Consider the following 21,261-nt stretch of genomic DNA (forward strand, 5'->3'; position numbering starts at 1 on the left):
TTTTTGGCAGTTTTTATGGCAGATGTACACTTGAAGGACTTCATCTCATTTAGTTCACATAGAAACCCTTTGAGGTCAGTACTGTTATTTTACCTTTTTCTTGGTGAGGAACATGAAGCTTAAGGCCCTTAAGTAACATGACTGAGGCTTTACAACCAATATGTTTCAGAGTAGAGGTCAAAACCTGTGCCATCTTACCAATTATGCTGCCATGATATTTGTCATTTGGCCCTTAAAATAATTCTACTTCTCCACTTTATATAATTGAAGACTACTCTTAGTGAGTCTTCCAGTGTTCTCTTTGGACTAAACGTTCCAATTTTTCAACTACTCTTCATGACACAATGGGTTCCAAAACCTGCCTAGTTCTGTGTGAATGAGGTTAATTTTTTATATAAATTCAAACCTCCAAATTTATTGCAGTTAAACTTAATGATGTTCATGTTGATTTATTATTTCACCACTTTGTCACTATTTTAAGTGTCTAGTTTGGCATCTAGCATATATGTTTTTTGTTGATTTCTGCAGATTGTTTTAATGTGTCTCTATTCATCCAAGTGATTACTGATCAGGACCACACAAGAATATAGCACTCTGGCATGGCACAAGACACAACTTCATCAGGATAGCCTTGTAGTTTGGATGCTGGTAAAATAATAATTTAATTTTATTTGCATTTTAAGTCATGCATAAGCCTTTGGAATTTGAGCATTCAGTATAAGCTCTCTCTGGAAATGTTTTATTTATTTTTTAATTTTTAATTTTTAATTTTTTTTTTTTTTGAGACGGAGTTTCACTCATGTTACCCAGGCTGGAGTGCAATGGCGCGATCTCGGCTCACCGCAACCTCCGCCTCCTGGGTTCAGGCAATTCTCCTGCCTCAGCCTCCTGAGTAGCTGGGATTACAGGCACGTACCACCATGCCCAGCTAATTTTTTGTATTTTTAGTAGAGACGGGGTTTCACCATGTTGACCAGTATGGTCTCGATCTCTTGACCTCGTGATCCACCCACCTCGGCCTCCCAAAGTGCTGGGATTACAGGCTTGAGCCACCGTGCCCGGCCTTTATTTTTTTAAGATGAATTTGTTTACAGGAATTATTCAATAAGTGCTTCCAAATGACACTGAATAATTATGTTCTAATGTCATTAACATACATTGTTTTATTCCCCCTCGACATCAAAAATTCCTATACTTTGGATCTGAGACGGCAAATAGCAGCTAATACAAACAAACCCTGTAATTACACTGTTGTGAAAGTGATATTGCTATCCCCTCCCTCCAGTTAAAATAAATTGAGGAGATTAAAGAATAATTACTTATTGAGCAAATGGGATTCCCATTTGAGATTTATAAAATGAATTGAAAGTATGTTTGTTGTTTTTATGAGTTTGATAAGATGGGTGATTCTAATGGTAATCCATCTGTGGAGATGTTTCCACCTAATACCCTATGACTAAGTGTGTCATATATTTATATGCTCTGTGACCTGCTGAATATCATGCTGTGTGAATGACTGTAATCTGCACTATTGGGCCATGTTGTCATAAGTATTATTATGAAACCAGCTTAGAATCTTTTAATGAGTTTGGATGTCAACAGTAGATATCAAATTGCACTTGACAGCTTGAATATTATAGTCAATTTTTAATTTAATAGAAACTTTTTAAATGTTTTAATTGTCATCTTAAATTTCTGGTAATCAGATGAGAAGACAAACACAATCTTGACAGCTGAAGAAAGGAAAGATATATGATTTTCAACTGTTGTGGACCATGGCTAATAATTTTATATGACAGAGATGTTCTGAAACAATCCTTTATGAAACATTTTCTTACATTATGTAGATAGACATTTGATACGTATCATAATGTCAATTACCAAAAGAAATGACAAATTCAAGAATTTTTCCCCCTCAATATATGAGAGTTTGCAAAGTGTTTCTTAATGAAATTGCTTAACATTGAAGTTATATTAGATAACTAGTTTATCATATAAGCTACAAAAACCAATCATTTCTAAATGGTACATTTACTTGTTAATTTATGTTTATTTTGAGATTTTGAAGGTTTTAAAATAAGAACATTTTTGTATGCATTTGTATCAGCTGCCTAAGTGCAGCTGAACAAAGTACCAAAAATATTGGCTTAAAACAGCCGAATTGATTCTCTCATGCTTCTGAAGACTAGATGTTTGGAATCAGGGTGTCAGCAGGGCCCTGCTATCTTTGAAGTGCTCTAGGGGAGAATCTATTCCATACAGTTCTGTTATCTCTGCTCTTGTAGGCAATTCTTGGCATTCCAGTCTGCCTCTGTAGTCTCTTCAGTTCTCCCTTTGTGTCTGTCGCTGTGCCTCCTCTCTTCTTATAGACACAAGTCATGTAGCCATATCGGATTAGGACCAGCCCTGGTCTAATATGACTGCATCTTAACTTGATTACATATATCCACGTAAGGTTGCATTCACTGGTACTGCAGGTTAGGACTTCAGCATATCCTGTTGGAGGATGTAGTGCAACTCATAAAGCATTCAATAGATGGAAAGAAACAGTTTAAAACAGAGATTGGAAAATGGACTGCAGTGATGTTAGCAGCTGTGATCTTTTTTTTCATATTTGTTTCAGTCAAAATTCTGACTTTGGGTTATTGGCTTGAATATTAGGTAATTACAGCCTTAGACTTTTGATTTGAGAAAGCTGAAGTTTCTCTTTGGAACATTTTCTCACTGACTCATTATTTCAGAAGCCTTTTTAGTGAATCCTCTCAGATCAGTTTGGTTGTTTTATACTGTAGATTATTAATAGTTGCAAATTGTATGATATTACTAATGGGATGAAAAAAATCTCTTTTCAAATCTTTAAATCTCTTATGGTCAAATTTATTGCATATGTATAGTAATTATACTGTAACAGATTGTGAACGTGTAAAACAGTCACCATATCATAATAATAGTAGGGTTGCATTACCTTATTTATTCCTTAAAATACCCCAATGAGATAAAGACTGTTGTTGTTATTCTCTCTACCTCTGCCTAAACTGAGGCTTGTGGAGATGTGTAACTTGTCCAAGAACTTCATCGCAATTGATGAAGCAGAGTTTTAACCTGGAAGTTTGACCCTACAGGTGAACTCTTATCTTCTGTCTATATGTCGTTTTTGTTTTTCTATCTAAGGCTCATGACATTGCTCGTCAGTACGATTTTTTTCATTAAACTTCTTATTTGGAGGTAATTGTGGTTTCATATACAGTTGAGGGCAATAATCCAGAGAGATTCCTTGTGTCATTTACCCAGTTTTCTCCAGTGCTGCTGCCTTGCAAAACTATGATACTGTATCACAACCAGTATGCTGACATTGATACTGTCAAGATATGAAATATATATGTATATATTTTGTGTGTGTATGATGGAGATGGCTTTTGTTGCCCAGGCTGGAGTACAATAACATGATCATGGCTCACTGCAGTGTCCGCCTCCCGGTCTCAAGCCATTCCCCTGCCTCAGCCTCCTGAGTAGCTGGAATTTCAGGCATGCACCACCACACCCGTCTAATTTTGTATTTTTAGTAGAGACAGGGTCTCTCCATACTGATGTCAAACTCCCGACCTCAGGTGATCCGCCTGCCTTGGCCTCCCGAAGTGCTGGGATTATAGGCGTGAGCCACCATGCCTGGTGATGGAGAATATTTCTGTAACTACAAAAATTCCTCTGATTGCCTCTATATAGCCACATCTACCTTTCCCACTGTCATTTTAAGAGTGCAGCATCTAACCAAATGGAATTATACAGCATGTAAACTTTGGAGATTGGTGTTTTTTCATTCAGCATAATTCTCTGGCCATTCATCCAGGTTGCTGCGTGTATCAATAGGCCATTTATTTTACTACCAAGTAGCATTCCACAGTGTGGATGTACCATAGTTTAATATTCACCTGTTGAAAGCCATTTGGGTTGTTTCCATTATCAGGCTATTATGAATTGAGCTGCTATAAACATTTGCGTACAGGATAAGTTTCAGTTTTTTGTGAATAAATCACCAAAGTGCAGTTGTCGTGTTGTATGTTAGTTGCATGTGTCATTTTATAAATAAAACTGCCAAACTGTTTTCAGAGCAGCCCATGAATTGAAATAAATTTTTATGATTTATTTTATATATCCTTTGTATTTATAGAATTTTATTGGAACCTACGTTCAATATCAAATGCAATTTTTAATGTTTTTTGAGGCATGGATTTGAAAGGGTCACTTTTTTCTGGAATGAATCATTTAACTGTTAGATAAGTCTGCTTAGCTTACCTGGCATAATGATATCTTTTTTTTTTTCTCTCTACTCATTAATTCTACTGTGTGTGTTAAAAGAATATACTTCTTAGGAGTTTTTATTAGTTATTAATAAAATAATGCCTTTAAAAATATATTTGAAGGCACATCTAATTAATTTTGTCCTCAAAACCCTCTTAATATTCAGGGATTGAACTGTAGAGAGTGCTTTGGTAAATGTACAGCTACATACAGGAGATATTTTATTGCAATACATGCTATGTAAGTACCATTACCTTCTTGTTCTCTGATAAAATTCGTGTATAGATGGTTCCTGAACAAGTATTCCTTGCAAACACCTCTCGTGATAAGTATCTCTAGACAGTGGCTAGAACATAGCCTTTCCACTGGAACAGTATCAAATATATTTCGTAGTAATCTTAACTTTTCTACATAATATTGTAACCTCATTGCTCATTCTGTTATATTTTTCATATATTTTTCTACATGGTATCTGGCTATTGATTAGTCTTGTAATTGTAATTAATTATAAATAAGAAGCTTTACTTCTTATTTCCATTTTCCATTTTTTTTTTCCTTCAGATTATCTGTGTCTTCATGGTTTTATTTTGTCTTCCTGGTCCTTTTGAGATCTATGATTTCAGAGTTTACACAGTTCCAGAATGAATTTTTTACAGCTGCAAAATATTTATTTGCATAGGTATAGCTCAGAAATTAGTATTTTAAAAGTACTTTATGCATTTTAACTTCCAAACAGGTAACAGGTGTTTAACATCACATAGGAATTCAAAAGTTACATTTCAAAAATAAAATGAATAAGAGTTTAAGAAACTTGGATTGTTTATGAACAACTATGACAGATGTGACCTATCATGTAATCACCAGCTATTTGTTCCTTCGTGGACTGGAATTATCAAGTGAAAACTGTACCTCACCAAATCTTAGAAAACTATAAGCATAAGAATTGAGTCATTCAAGCGAATGCAAATCTTATTTTAATTTTTTAAAAAATGAGCATTATGTGCAAAAGATAACTTTAATGAATACTGAGAGGTTATTAATTGTATGATATGAATATGAAGTCAGCAACTTTATGAAGATTTCTCAACCTTGGCACTGTTGACATTTTGGCGGGATTATTTCTTATTATGGGCGTCTGTCTCATGCATTGTCGTATGTTTAGCAGCATCCTGGGTCTCTAATCATTAGATGCTAGTAGCCCTCCTCCTCACAAGTGATTCTATTTAAAAATGTCTCCAGATGTTGTCACTTGAGGGGCAAATCTGCCCTTTTGAAAACCATTGAACTTGAATGAAACGTAATTGAGAAAAAGATGACATCCTAGAATGAATGAGAAAGTGTCAGCATGAAACTTGAGAATCATGAAAGTTTCAGCATGTATCCCTGGTACATGTCAACAGATTAATTTTAATTAGGTAACAAAAGGAACAAATTTTATTTCTCCGTGTGATAGTTTTTATACTAGCAGACAAGCTAGGTGTTCTTCCTTTTTCTCTTGGAGAAGAGAATGTTTCTGTAAAGCTTCACCATAATACTGTTTAGGGCAAGAAAACTGGCATCCCCAGAATTCAGATGCTGCATTGTGGAGCCAAGGATCCAGGTGTAGTTCTAGTTGTCTGGGCTTGGATCAAACTGTGACTCAAGCTGAGGGCTCTCCAAGAGACAGACAAGAACATGTTCTATTTTTATTCCTGTATCGTCTTTAATCTTTGGGCTTTCTGTACTATTAGACTTTATTTGTAAAACTTCTGAGCCCAGAGATGGGAACAGGATTGTTTCCACTAAAAAGGTAAATGGAGACACCTTTTGTCTTCTGTGCTCCTCAGTTCTGTTAGTTGCTAGATCTTTTCTGATCATTGTTCCCCAGCTAAATTCATTACTCTGTTGTCCATTCTTCAAGACTTTTCTGTATGATTAGCTTTTGACTCTTGCTCCATATTTTGAGCTAAGGAGTTAATCAATGGTAATGGTTTTCTGGGCTACCCTCCCAAATCATATTTGAATTTTGGTAGGCCTGAGACTGAAAAGACTGAGTTAAGTGGAATATATAAAATATAAAATCGAGGCAGATTCACTGACAGATATCTCTTCAAGTCAGCTTTTTAATACTTGTAGCACATCATAAATCTGTATCTTGAATACGCAAAATGGAGATCATGACTTCAAAAGACTGGAAAGTCCATCATCTGATTGAGACAGCCCATTCCAGTATCTCACACAGTATGAAGTAGTGACTGAATGATTGAATGAGGAACATTCTGTGGGCATTATGAGAGATGCAATGTGATCCTGGATAGGCAGATTTTGACTCCTAAGAAAAATTCCTTAATTATCTTTCATGTCTTAAATTTCATTTCACATACTCTGAATCTTAAGGATCCTTCAGACCATCTCTGGAATACTCTGTTCACTTCCTCGCTGGGTTTTTGAACATTGACTTTCCTAGCTATCTGTCTCTTCTCCAGTCCCCTGCTACTGCCAAATTGTTTTAAATAGAAGTTTTGTTGAATCACAAAAGTTTGTGTCCTTCCATTCTTGGCTTTATCTTGTCTATTCAATTTTGTCTCTTACTCCTAGCAAAAAGAACCTGTTTTCCAGCATGCCAGGATTTTTTTTTCTTTTTTATTTTCTTCTTGATTCCTGAATGTACCAAACTCTCATATTTCTTGTGTGCTTTTGCTTATTATTATCCTTGTATGGGATGGACATATTTCTTCTTGCCACCTGATCAGATTCTTATTCATTGCTCCAGGTCCAGCTGAAGCCCACCTCTTGCTCAGTGCTGTTCATAACTCATTTGCTCCCTATTGACCTCTCCTTGCTTTTATACTTAAAGCACTGAATATGGGCATTATTCATTTTGGCCCTTAGGAGTATATGGCTTTCTTCAAAGTGGTAACTAACAGTTTTGTGTATACAGTTTGCCTCCTCAGCCAATTAATACATTCCAGAAAGACCAGTGTTTTGTGCTTTTAACATTATATCTAGCATATTACTGTATGTATGACTGGTACTCAGTAGAGGCTTACATTAATGGCTGGCTAGTCATTGATGGTTTTCTAATTCTGTTTTAATTTGAGGTACCTTGGCAAAGGAAAATCCACCAGCAATCTGTAAGAGAAATCTGCTTAGGTTATTTGTGATAGAGGTATGAATTGTGGTGCTATTAATGTCATTTTGGATATGAAATGTGTGTCATTTTGAGCTGCTGGTAATGGAAGTGTATAAATAAAAGATAAGAGTTGATATGTATCATAAAACATTCTATTGCAGAATTTTAACTTGATCTTGATTTTCTTCTTTACAAATACCAGGTACTTCTCACCACTGCATGAACGGACATTTGACAGTGCCATCGCCAAACGCTTGTAAGCATGGAGACCTCATCAATGCTTTCCTCACTGAATGATGAGTGTAAATCTGACAACTACATTGAGCCTCACTACAAGGAATGGTATCGAATAGCCATTGATGTTCTGATTGAACATGGGTTAGAAGCATACCAAGATTTTCTTGCCCAGGAACAAGTTTCAGACTTTCTTGCTGAGGATGAAATTAATTATATTTTGAAAAATGTCCAGAAAGTTGTACAGAGCACAGCACATGGTACTGATGATTCCTGTGATGATACATCATCTTCAGGGACTTACTGGCCTACTGAGTCAGATGTGGAAGCTCCAAATCTTGACTTAGGCTGGCCATACGTGATGCCCGGACTCTTAGGGGGTACCCATATAGATATCCTTTTTCATCCACCAAGAGCCCATCTACTTACAATAAAGGAAACTATTCGGAAGATGATTAAAGAAGCAAGAAAGGTAATAACATTTCTATTTTGAAATGAAAAATTTGAAACACATAGAAAAGTACAGAGAGTAATATAACAAATATGTATGTTAATGAAAGAATCTCTACGTGTATAGGCCATGCCTATTATTTTTAGGAAATGTACCTATCGATACAGAGGAAGGCTGTATCTCCTATATCTTGCATATATTTAGGAGAGTGGCATTAGGTACCTGCTAAAGAAAGAGATTTGCTTTTCTTCATAATGTGCTCAAGAGACCTCTTCTCCCATAAGACTAAGGTATGTTGACTGGGAATAAGATGATTGACACTCATAATTTGAAAGCATCTAAATTTTTCTTCCTCTCTAAAAGAAAGGGGTTGGTGGGTATGCTGAAGTTTTCTTTGTGCATAACAGTACTGAATACTAATTCTTGTTCTGAATGTGGTTTATGCTACTAAATAAGCCATAAGTTTACTTCTCTGTTTTCCTGTGTTGTGTGGGAACAGTATAAAATTGTCATAATATAAAATTCTAAAGTAAGATTCTGAGATATGTAGCATTTTAAGGCTTTGGTGTTCTTTATCAAATATTTATATTGTCTTATACATCTCATAAATCTTGTTTTAGAGCTCAGGTAAAACTGTAGAACTCTTTAATCAATCAACAAAAGCTACTAAGAGTTTTCTGTCTACTCAACACCATGGTAGGCACTTTGGAGACTACAACAAAATTCCCCAAGCTCAATCTAGAGTTTTAAAACATATGGGCAAGGCTGACTGTCCTGGCACACGCCTGTAATCTTTGCATTTTGGGAGGCTGAGGCGGGCAACTCACTTGAGGTCAGGAGTTTGAGACCACTTGGTCAACATGGCAAAACCCCATCTCTGCAAAAACAACAACAGCAACAACAACAAAAACTAAGCTGGATGTGGTGGTGGGCACCTGTAGTCCCAGCTACTCAGGAGGCTGAGACATGAGAATCGCTTGAATCCAGGAGGCGGAGGTTACAGTGAGCTGAGATCATGCCACTATACTCTAGCCTGAGTAACAGAGCAAGACCCTGTCTAAAAAGAAAGTATGGGGGAAAAATTACAATTTTTAATTATAAAGTGTGTATTTTTTAGTTATGACTATATGTTACAGAAATTTAGATCTAAAAGGGACCTTAGGAAGCATACATGCATGACATTGTTTTCTTCTATGCCAATACGACACAGAAATGCTTGCAAAAGTTTGCTTTCATGAAGTACATAAATATAAGACCCTTGAATTCCTCAGTGACATGGCAGTTTGCAAGACAGACAAGTAAAAGTTAGCAATCATGTAGGGAGACACTGTGTTCTGAAGCTAATGTCCAAGCTTTGCAGAAATGTAGTAATTTTTTCCCTAACCCTTCTGAGTTCAAATAACCTGTCTTTTTAGCTGTGTTAACTTCTTTTACAGTATCATATTAAATAAAGTACTAATCCATTCCAGTTGTTAAAAATTAGCTAGAGAATCAGGCTCACTCTAAGTGATGACACTTTTATTGAGTGTATTGAATGGTCATTCAGTTTTCTAAATTGAACCATGAATATTTTTTTAAACAGTATTATCCTGGGCTCTGTGAAAAAGTTATATAACTGCATTTTGTAAGGCAACATAAAAAATTTGAGGATATATATATATATGAGTCGTTGTAATGGCAAAATAATAAATATCAAGTATTAATGTTTGCTAATTTTGTTTGGGGACATGATATGCTTTTGAAGCACAGTGTTAACAGAAAGTTGAAAAAAATACATCAGCGAAGATTCAGATTCTTATTGTGGTAACTTAGTAGTAATGCATTTATCAAATTGCATGATAGCCAGTTTCCTTTGGGGCATTGCATTGCTGTGACACAAAATGTTAAATCAGGAGATATCATAAGTTTTTGGGCTAGCACTCACTGGAAACTGAACATTAGTCATGACCTTTTGATGTATTTTTCTTTCTAATGTGGCAGCTGTGTATTTGATGAGCCTCTAAAAGTAATGTCTTCTACCTGGTCACTGTCTGTTGAGAACTCCTACTTGAATTAGTGAGCTGAAGAAATTGAAGTCCATACTATAAAATAGTAATGTAATGTGTGCTTCTCTTTTATAATATCAATGTGGCATAAAAATTAGAAATTGTGTCTTTTTTCTACTTATATGGATATATCTAAGCTGAATTCAAAGTAAGAGAATTATTTGTTCTTGTAAACAGAATATACTGCCAATCAAATATAAATTACAACAGATGACTTAGCTTTTTGTGTGCATGTTTTTTGTTTTGTTTTGTTTTTTGTTTTTCACACAGAGACAAGGTTTTCCTTTATTATCCAGGCTGGTCTCAAACTCTTGGACTCAAGTGATCCTCCTGCCTCAGGCTCCCAAAGTGCTGGGATTATAGGCATGAACTGCCACACCCAGTTGTTATTTTTTAAAGTGTTGGGGAATGTGTTAGTTTCTACCTGGATGCAATAAATATCGAAGACAAATTGGCTATCTTTGCATGAAATATGTATTTCTCAATTATTTTGGAAGATTCTTCATATGTCCCCATATCTACTTAAAGATTTTTGAAGGATTAAATACTCTGGTAAAAATGTTATTGACCCCATTTAAAATAGTTAAGATTCAAATATTATGAAATAAAAGCTTGCCCCGGAACACATTGCTTTATAAAGAGCAAATATGGTTTTCATGACTATCATTAACTCAACAGATGTCATGCTCTTATTATCTTTCAGAATCAATGGGAGCTTAATAATCATCAGGATAGGCTTTCTGTTTTTGAATTTTTTTTTTCCAGAGGATAAATTATCTTTATTGGTAACTCAGTGATTACCATGAAATTGCCATGGCATTGTAAAGGGATGATCTTTTTTTTCATAAAGTGTTTGGATAATGTGTATTTTAATGGATAAAGTTTTTGTTTGTTTGTTTTTGTTTGTTTGTTTGTTTTTGCTTCCAAATATCTCACAAGGAGTCTTTTGGTAATAAACATTGTAAAACTCTACAGAGATATGAAGCCAAACCAGTAGGGCTAGACACCAGCAAAACAGAACCCAGGAAAAGATCTCAGATAAGAATTTAACTCCATTTTCACTTTTCTGTGTTTGCAATTGAGATGAGGTACTTAGGAAAATCATGCCATTTTATGGAAAAATCTGAAATTAATGAAAAGAATATAAAAGATATCTGCTTAAAGGCCCAAACATTTGAAATCTGATTATAAACACCAAGTTAACTTTCCAGTCTCTTGTGAAAGGAATTGAAAATGATTCTCAATCTCAACTGTTTTTGCTGGAAAGAGCTGAAACATTTTTTGTTTTTGAATTTTGGTAATGTATATGCTTTCATTTCTAGCTTAAGTTATTTAGTTAAATGACGTCTTGATCATTTTGCTTTTATAAGCGGAATGTGATCTTTGTAGTATTTCAAAAATCTATACTTTTTACTTATTAATTTTGTTTTTGCTATTTGTCTCTTAGAAGTCGTTTAGAATTTTTGTTTGTTTTCTTTGTTTTGTATGTTGCTTATTTTGTTTGAGAATTTCCCTTTAGGAAAATCCAATTGCAGATGATATCTTGTGCGCTAAAGGGACATATGTTAATTTACTGGTGCTTTTTTTAAAACCCTTTCTATTTTTCACTTTGTGATTGACATAATTACATTTGGGTCAACTTTATAAAGTCTGATAGTGTCTAGCAAGACTTTTCCCAGGTAATTATGTGTCTGTCAAGAAGTGTTCCCAAGATGATATATGCACATATTCCTAATTACTGTGAACTCCTCCTGTGAAAACATCTTCTCTAATTACTTAAAAAAGTCGTCTTTCATTAAAGCATTTTTTTCCTATCTGCTCAATGGCACGTATTTACAAAGTTATAACTTCTGAGAGTCTTGAACATCTGAATGTTTAACCACAATGTTATTTGCATCTTTGTTTCCTAATTCTAGGCTAGCTTTTTAGGTGTGATGTGAATCTTAATCTTGTGAAATATGGAATCAAGACACATAAGCAAAAAAGTCTAGTGAGAAACAGGGCAGAGTAATTCCCGATGCACTCTGTACCACATTACCTCAGTTCAGGGCTTGGTTCCTCATTGAGTCACTGTTTTTGGGTGTGTCTATTATGGCCTTGGGAGGTATTAGTAATATAGGGAAATATTAACCATTGGTTGGCCCTGCAGATACAAAGAGGAAGATGAACAGATGATGGGGAGTCTTCCTGGGAGTGAGCCGATGTTGTAAAAGTAGACTAGACTAGAGGCTTTGTCGCTAGGACTCAACTAGTGTAGCATTAAACAAGTCATTGTACCTCCTCAAGTATCTTCATTTATTTAGGAAAAGATATAAAGCAAAAATGTTTTCATATTTTAAAAATCTGGTGTTTCTATCCAAATGTCTAACATTGCTTACCAATTTAAGATTATTTTGATATGTTATACTCCTTGTTCATGAATTAGTTCATGATAGAAATGATTTTTATTGTGTCATGATATGTTACTTCCATCTGCACCCCTTTGGAACCATGCCCTGCCCAACTAAGTGATATTTATATATTTACCTGTGCCTTCATTAGACTAGAATTATCTCTGTCCTGATGTTCCTAATTTTTGTTAAGAATTTCCTCTCTACCCTATCCTTCTCCCAACTCTGTGAATTTTGTCTTTCTTTGAATTTGAGTCAAAATTGATTTCTTCCTGGAAATGTATTTTGCTTAGTCAAATTTAATGACATTACCATCCTGGAACATTAGGTTGAACATTTCTTCTGTGAATAAAATGCATTATGTGTTAATATATATTTATGTTTGAGTATGTGTGAGAGAGAGGGCATGAGAGGAGGAGGAGGGAAAGAGAGGGAAGGTGGAAGAAAGGGAGAGTAACAGGGTGGGAAAGAGAGGAGAGGAGGGAGGGAGGGAGAAAGAAAAAGATCTGGTTAAAATTGCACTGACTTCATCATGCCAACTATTGCGGTGTCTGTATGGCAATACTCTGTCTTTGACAAACTCCTGGTGGTATGCAGAGACAGACATTTCATATCTATTTTATGTTTGTTGAAACAAAAAATTAAAAAATTAGGAAAAGATAAATATGAGATTTCCAACTTGGTTGCACACCAAAGGAATTTCAGATGTTTTACTCTGCATGTATTCTCAGGTAAAGTCTAATGATCATCAGTGACTTGTATTTTTAAGAAACCGTCTTTTAAAAATTGACAACTTAGATAAGAATTTACCTTTAAAAAGAAAAAAAATACAGTTACTTATAGGTGTCAGTAAGTTTACCAGAGACTTTGCTTTGCTAATACTAACCTATCCTCTATTAATAGTTGGAAAGGAATAATGTAAAATGCAAGTTATTTAGGAGTGCTCTTTTTTCTTTTTTTTTGTTGATGTGGAGTTTTGCTCTTTTGCCTAGGCTGGAGTGAACTGGAGCAATCTCGGCTCACTGCAATCTCTGCACCCCAGGTTCAAGCGATTCTCTTGCCTCAACCTGCCGACTAGCTGGGATTATAGGTGCCATCACCATTTCCGGCTATTTTTTGCATTTTTAGTAGAAATAGGGTTTTGTTGGCCAGGCTGGTCTCAAACTCCTGGCCTCAGGTGACCCACCCACCTCGGCCTCCCAAATTGCTAGGATTATAGGCATGAGCCACTGCACCCAGCTGGAGTGCATAAAATTTATCTGATTAGGATAAATGTTTTTGAGACTATTTTCTTTACTCAGCTTTTACTCTTTAGTACTTTTAAATTCACTCTTTTTTAATATAAAATAAGCTGTGAGAAGCAATTTTTGTAGAGACTGCACATGGTGTGTAGTCTTTCTCTGAGCTTTGAGGTGGTCTTGACTACAGTACAAAATGTAGTTCTGTGTGTTTGGGGATCTCTGAAGGAGAATTTTTTATTTTTTGTGATTGTTTATATTTACTATTCCTTTCCTGTCTCTGGTTTAAAATAAAAACCACTTATTGAGTTATTTATTGAAATGTGTAATATTTTCTGACGATACACCTTTAGTAGTTTGTAAGAATGGCAAAGCTAATTGTCATCATAAAACCTCATCTTGAAAAACTGAGATTTCTTAATGCTTAAACACCTAAATTCCAGAGGGGTAGAATTTAGAAGTTTTACAAGCTCAAATGCCTTCAGGGCTAAGCCACAAAAATAACTCTGCAAAGGAGAAAGGGCTGGTGGTATTCCAATGGGGAATGAAAGGAACATGGAAGAAGAGATGACTTGACCTGACTTAGGGCATTCTTTAGGCATTTATTACAGATGTAATGAGCTTAGGACCTTAGGTACAAATTTAGGCATCTTATCAAAAGTTAAGTTTCATGAAAATAAGGAGATAATTACTTTACTTGTCTGTCCTCTCAATGATATGTAAAAGGTCATGAAGATTTGCTATGGGAGCCTTTTTAAGATGGTGAGGGCTGACTTTTTGACACACCAACATTTTGCGTTTTAAGGATTCTGCCTGATCTCTTACAGTTGCTACAGATCCATCATGGGACATATATTTTTATGTCAATTGTTGATGTCTTTAACTAGTCACTCTTCAAATTATCTTGAAAAAAGTAGGGCAACTTTTATCCTATGGACTGGAATTCACATCTGATTTTGAATAATGAATTTATGTTACATAATTTAGTAACAGTATCAGGTAATATCTATTGAGCACTTACGTGTTAGGCACTGTGCTAAGCACTTTACATGCATTATCTCAAGTTGACCTTCATAGCAACCTTGTGAAATACGTTATTTTATCATCCACTTTTTACTGATGAAAAATACTGCTTTCATGTGGTAGGTTGGTCAGTGGTAATGAAGCAGAATGAAACCAAAATGATCATGACTAGGAAGTGGTAGTGATTACATATTCTTAATCAGAGGTGTTCGAAGACCTGGTTGAGAGAGTCTAAGATTGAGATCCATTGGGTGTAGATGCGAAAGCATTGGTTTCTAAATAAGTCAGGTATAAGGTATCATGTGGTTGTTATTAGAAGTCAGAAGTAACTGACCTGGAACTGACAAAAGTTCATGATAAGTAGATGAGGTGCTAGTACGTAGAATGCAGGCCAGGCCAGAAGGCACTGAAAGAAGACATGTTTCTGAGTTCAAATGTAAGGTAAATTTGAAGCAGGAAGAAAAGGAGAATTAGGGAATGTAGTTGTCCTTTGGCCTCTGCTGTGTTCAGCTATGAGGGAAATCAGTAAGTCTTTGGCCAACCTTATAGGTTAAAGGTATTGCAAGCCGTTTATTCACTTAGCAGTTATTTTTTATTGCCAATGATGTATCAGATACTGTTCTAAGTTCTGAGAATACATAGGAGAATAAAGTACCAAAGAGACCCTGCCTGCCCTTGAATGAAGTTTACCTACAAATGGGGATAATCAACTAATAAATAAGGAGTGCTAACAGGAAGAAGCAAAACACAAATATGGTTGAGTAAAGGGAGTTGGGGGTAGTGATAGAACGTAGTTTGCAATTTTAAATACAGTGCTCAGAGTAGGCCTTAACAAAGTAACATTTGAGCCAAGATTTGAGAAAAGAAGGAATAAGCATGCATATATTTGTGGGCAGAACATAGGAGACATAGGGGAAGCTTTAAGATAGAGACACAGCTTCTTGTTCTTTAGAAGAAGAGCAGAGGCCAGTTATTGGATCCAAGAGAGCAAAGAGGAGATGAGTAGAAGGTGAATCAGAAAGGATACCTGGAGACTAGATCTTGGAGATCTCCACTGGCCATTTTAAGGAACTTAGCTCCGGTTTTTGTGAATTGGGAATCCACTGGAGAATTTTGAGCAAAAGAGAGACATGATCAATTTTAAACCTGCTGTATTTTAAAAGGATACTTCTGGCTGCAGTATTTAAAATTGACTGTAGAGGACTAAGAATGAGCATATCAGATATTACTAAAATAATTCAAGTATAGGATGGTGGTATCTTAGATGGTCAGATGGTGGCAGTAATGGCTAGTTTTTAGGTATATTTTGAAGGCAGTGAAACAAGGGATGTGAAATAGGTTGAAGAATACAAGATGACTTCAACAATTTTTGCCTGAGCAGTTGGAGTTGATGGCATTGCCATTTGAATCTGGTGTCAGAGGCCCCACAGCTGGGATCAGGAAGCAGGCATAGACAGTGAGTTACAGAGACTTTTAAGTTACCACTACACCATAGCCTTTGGATGGTTGATCCCTAACTGCAGCCACTGACACTTGGCTACACATGTGTCTAAGTATCTCTAGATGAGGGTTCGGAACCCAAATAGTGACTGACTTGGAGAATAGAGCTGACCCCTAATTAACTTGGATAAGATTCACATGCAAAGGAGTGGGTAAATAGAGAGTATGAGATAAGGACAAGACTGATTAGCTGCTTTCCCAAGACCTAATGAAACAGGAGGTTATCTACCCCGCTGAGAAGCAGAACCTCCCAACACTTAGTTTTTACAAACAAACTTTACAGACGGTTATTTCGTTATTTCGCAATTCCCTTGTGCAGGGTCAGGTGAGTGGAGGACACACAAGGAGAAACTGGGAAGGGGCCACCTAGGAGGTTGGTTTTTTTAGCAGGCCATTTGGATGCATGGTTTTGATAAGTAAGAGATGAATGGTGGAGAGCCTGGCATTTTCAGACAACAGAGGAGTGTGAGAGAAGTGGGCGGAGAAAAAGGAAGGCAGAGTTGTTGAGAGAGGTTGATTAAGGTCAAATTGTGAAGGTCCTTTGATCAAACTTTGTGGAAGTGAATAGTGAGAAGTCCTGAGATGTTTTTTAGTGATAGCGATGTTGTTAAATCTGATTTTGGACATATTAATATTTTGTTTTGGTTAATTAACACATACAGAAGAATATAAGACAGGTTGTAACAGGCATTGGGATAATAGTAACAAGCTGATAATAAGCTGAAGCTGACTGAAGTTCAATAGCAAACAAAATGTCTTTTCAAAGGGAAAATATATCTTCAAATTCCTACTAGAATATAAATGTAACTACTTAATTCTGTATCTTAAGGAAAGTGCCTTTTTTTTTGTTTAAAAGCTATTTTTAAGATATCTTTGTTGTCTGATTTTGACCTAATACAATTTATTTCTGTCCAAAAAATTTTTAACTGTCTACATATAGTTTAAGTCTACATATGCTTATTGAGGCCCAGCTATGTGTAAGGTGCTCTGTTAATTCGTACAGATGGCGGAAAAACCCACTTCAAGTGATTTAGAATCTAATGTTTGAGGGATAGGGTAAAAGATTCATGGGAAATATATAGGTAAAATCATGTGTGTTTGTGGCATTCCCTGATGATCTGTGTATTATATAGTGTCTGCATTTGTTTCCACCTGTTTACTCTTTAAGTATCAGAGGATTATAAAAACAGTTATTGAAATTTTAAAGTAGAAAAAATATGGCACAGATAAAATGCCTCCAAAATATTTATTAGCACGTGTTTTACTAATGCAACAAATGTATATATTGAAGGCTTATTTTTTCTTATTATCAGGGTACATATATTCCTTATAGACAATGTGGAAAAATTCAAGAAAGAGTTAAGAAAAGGCAATCATAATCTCCCAATAGAGATAATCACTGCTGCTAATGTTAGAAATTTTCTTATCTATTAAGTAGACAGAGAAATACATGTATACACAAATGTATGTGTATATATTTTAGTATCTTACATAAATCCCTGAAATATAAGATTCATATGTGATATACTTGAGATCATATATTGTATAATATTTTAAAAATTGCCTCCTGTCTTTTTTCACTTAGGATTTTTCTTACAGTAAAATAATTGTTTTCTTGTACTAAAATGCAATGGCATAGTAAAATAGGGAGTGGTGGGAGCTGCCTTGTCTGCCACAGAATTTAAAAACAGTAAGATTGACTAACAGGGCAGTCTGCTTCTTATTAGAGCATGTGCTGACAATTGTAAATAATATTAGTGATAATATACTCCTTCATCACTGCCACCTCCACCCATTTCTTACTCATCCCTCTACCCCTTGGCATACCAGTGCTGATAAGGTGAGAATCTCATGGTAATATTCCTTCACAAATGAAGAAAGCCTCATGACTGTTTTTGTGTAATTATCAGTAAGAAAAATTGGTAACTATACATTTTCTTTTGAAACTGCAAACTTTCCTTTGGGCTATGTTAATTTCATATTAATAATCACATTTTGATTCTTGTTCTTCCTTGAACTCAAACACAGGCAATAAATAAACTTGAAAGGGAAAACATTATCATTTGGCTAAATATCAATCCAATATGTGCTGCTGAAAAAAATCTATAATCATAAAAAAAACCTGAGTCATGGTAGTCATATTTCAGCATGCTGAATTCTGGATCAGTTACTGAAAAAAAAAAAAAAAAATCTGAGGTTTGTGATCATGTAATCTTTTTACCGTTGGACAGTGGGGATTTTAGAAAGTCCAAAGTCACCCGTTTGGCAACCATAAACACTGACAGCACTCGGGCATCTGGGCTTCTATTCTAAGATTATTATATCATATTGCTTCTCTAGCAGAAAGGAGAAATTTGTTAATGACACCCCTAATAGCTAATGTTTAATGCTATGTGCCAGGCAGTGTTTGAAGCACTTTATATATACCAATGCACTAAAACATTTATCTTCCCAACATTTGTCTAACATAGATACCTTTTTTGCCCTTTTTTTGGAGGTGAAGAATAAAAGTGTTAATTTTTTTTAGGCTTCAGAAGTAGAAAATGGCAGGTCTGGTATTTGAGCCTGAGTAGAGGGCTCAAGACAGAGCCTGCTTGAGCTTTTATCCATTGTAGTATATTACTCTGATAGACCACTCCTGGCTGGCGCCATGCAAACCAACTGAACATTCACAACAACGCTTTTGTGCCAGTACTACTGCGTTTCATTCCTGGCTATCTGCCAATCTGCCAGATGGACTCTAGCTCGTAAGCATGGCGTATACGATGAGGCTTTGTGCTTTATCTCCTGCCTCCCTCAGTCACTTCCACTCCAGGGTTACTGGGGCCTGCTCTGGGCCTTCCATTGTAGAAGTACTCCTTCTTGCTTTTGTTCATGATTATTCACCTCCTTGGAGCAGCCTTTCCCAACTTTTTGCCTCCAATTCATCTTTTAAAATCCATGTAAATTATAGTTGTTTGAGAAAACTTTGATTCTCTTACCAGACTTTAGTTAGTCATCCTCTATATTATTGTCACTTTATACTTGTTCTTTTTTTAAAAATTTTTTTAAATTATTTTTTTATTATACTTTGGGCTCTGGGGTACATGTGCACATCCTGCATCCTACAGGTGGTTTGCTGTCTCCATCCTCCCGCTGCCACCATCACCTATGTCAGGCATTTCTCCCAGTGTTATCCCTCCCATCCTCCCTGTCTATGACTGCCCCTCCCCTCCCCACAACCTAGCCCAGTGAGTGTTGTTCCTTTCCCTGTGCCCATATGTTCTCATTGTTCATCACCCGACTATGAGTGAAAACATGTGTTTTGGTTTTTTTGTTCTTGTTTGTGTCTGCTGGCTGAGAATGATAGTTTCTAGATTCATCCATGTCTCTACAAAGGACACAAACTCATCACTTTTTATGGCTGCATAGTATTCCATGGTGTATATGTGCCACATTTTCTTTTTCCAGTCTATCATTGATGGGCATTTGGGTTGGTTCCAGTTCTTTGCTATCATAAACAGCATCACAGTGAACATGTGTGTGCGTGTGTCCTTATAACAATGATTTATAATCCTTTGGTATATACCCAGTAATGGGATTTTTGTGTCAAATGGAATTTCTATTTTTAGATCCTTGAGGAATGGCCACACTGTCTTTCATAATGGTTGAACTAATTTACACTCCCACCAGCAGTGTAAAAGTGTTCCTTTTTCTCCTCATCCTCTCCAGCATCTGTTGTCTCCAGATGTTTTAATGATTGCCATTCTAACTGGTGTGAGATGATATCTCAGTGTGGTTTTGATTTGCATTTCTCTAATGACCAGGGATGATAAGCATTTTTTCATATGTTTCTTGGCCACATACATGTCTCCTTTTGAAAAGTGTCTGTTTATATCCTTTGCCCACTTTCGAATGAGTTTTTTTTTTTTTTTTTTTTTTTTTTTTTTTCTTATAAATCTGCTTTAGTCCTTTGTAGATTCTGGATATTAGCCCTGTGTCAGATGGGTAGATTACAAATCTTTTTCCCATTCTGTTGGTTGCTGGTTCACTCTAATGATTGTTTCTTTTGCTGTGCAGAAGATCCCATTTGTCTAATTTGGCTTTTGTTGCCATTGCTTTTGGTGTTTTAGTCATAAAGTCTTTGCCTGTGCCTATGCCCTGGATGGTGTTGCCTAGGTTTTCTTCTAGGAGTTTTTATGGTATTAGTTCTTATGTTTAAATCTTTAATCCATTTGGAGTTAATTTTTGTATAAGGTGTAAGGAAGGGGTCCAGTTTCAGCTTCCTGCATATGGCTAGTCAGTTTTCTCAACACCATTTATTAAACAGGGAACCCTTTCCCCAGTGCTTGTTTTTGTCAGGTTTGTCAAAGATCAGATGGTTGTAGATTTGTGGCGTTGCCTTTGAGGCCTCTGTTCTGTTCCATTGGTCTATATCTCTGTTTTGGTACCAGTACCATGCTGTTTTGATTACTGTAGCCTTGTAGTATAGTTTAAAGTCAGATAGTGTGATGCCTCTGGCTTTGTTCTTTTTGCCTAGGATTGTCTTGGCTGTGCGGGCTCTCTTTTGGTTCCATGTGAAGTTTAAAGTTGTTCTTTAAGATGATATTTGTTCTCCATTTTGTCATAGGACCTATGATTTTTTTTAAAACAAGGTTATTTTTCCTTTTAAATTTATTTGCAATGATTTTTTATGCTGTATATGAATTATTTACCAGACACATATGTTGCAAATATCTTGTATAGCACAGAGCTTATTTGTTCACTCTGGTAATGCTGACAATGGTGTGTGTGTGTGTGTGTGTGTGTGTGTGTGTGTGTATGTGTGTACATACATATATGTATATATATACTTTTTTTTTTTTTTAACAGAAGTTCTTAATTTCAATGTGGCCCAATTTTTTAATCTTTTTTTATTTTAAGGTTAGCTATTTTTGTGTTTTATCAAAGAAGTACTTGAAGCTGGGTGCAGTGGTTCATGCCTGTAATC

At 35.8% G+C, this 21,261-nt stretch overlaps 1 protein-coding gene across 1 annotated transcript in view; it reads left to right on the forward strand.

The window, feature by feature from the left end:
* The window catches only part of FAM83B (family with sequence similarity 83 member B), a 94,607-nt gene that overhangs the window by 15,893 nt on the left and 57,453 nt on the right, over positions 1-21,261 (forward strand). Inside the window, exon 2 of the mRNA XM_032299742.1 lies at positions 7,614-8,117. Coding sequence (XP_032155633.1) covers positions 7,674-8,117 — 444 coding nt within the window. The 5' untranslated portion in view covers positions 7,614-7,673. The remainder of the gene's footprint in view (positions 1-7,613; positions 8,118-21,261) is intronic.

This window comes from Sapajus apella, unplaced genomic scaffold, assembly GCF_009761245.1.
Source record: "Sapajus apella isolate SASKATOON/1434 unplaced genomic scaffold, GSC_monkey_1.0 scaffold41, whole genome shotgun sequence".
In the NCBI taxonomy this organism is placed as follows: Eukaryota; Metazoa; Chordata; class Mammalia; order Primates; family Cebidae; genus Sapajus; species Sapajus apella.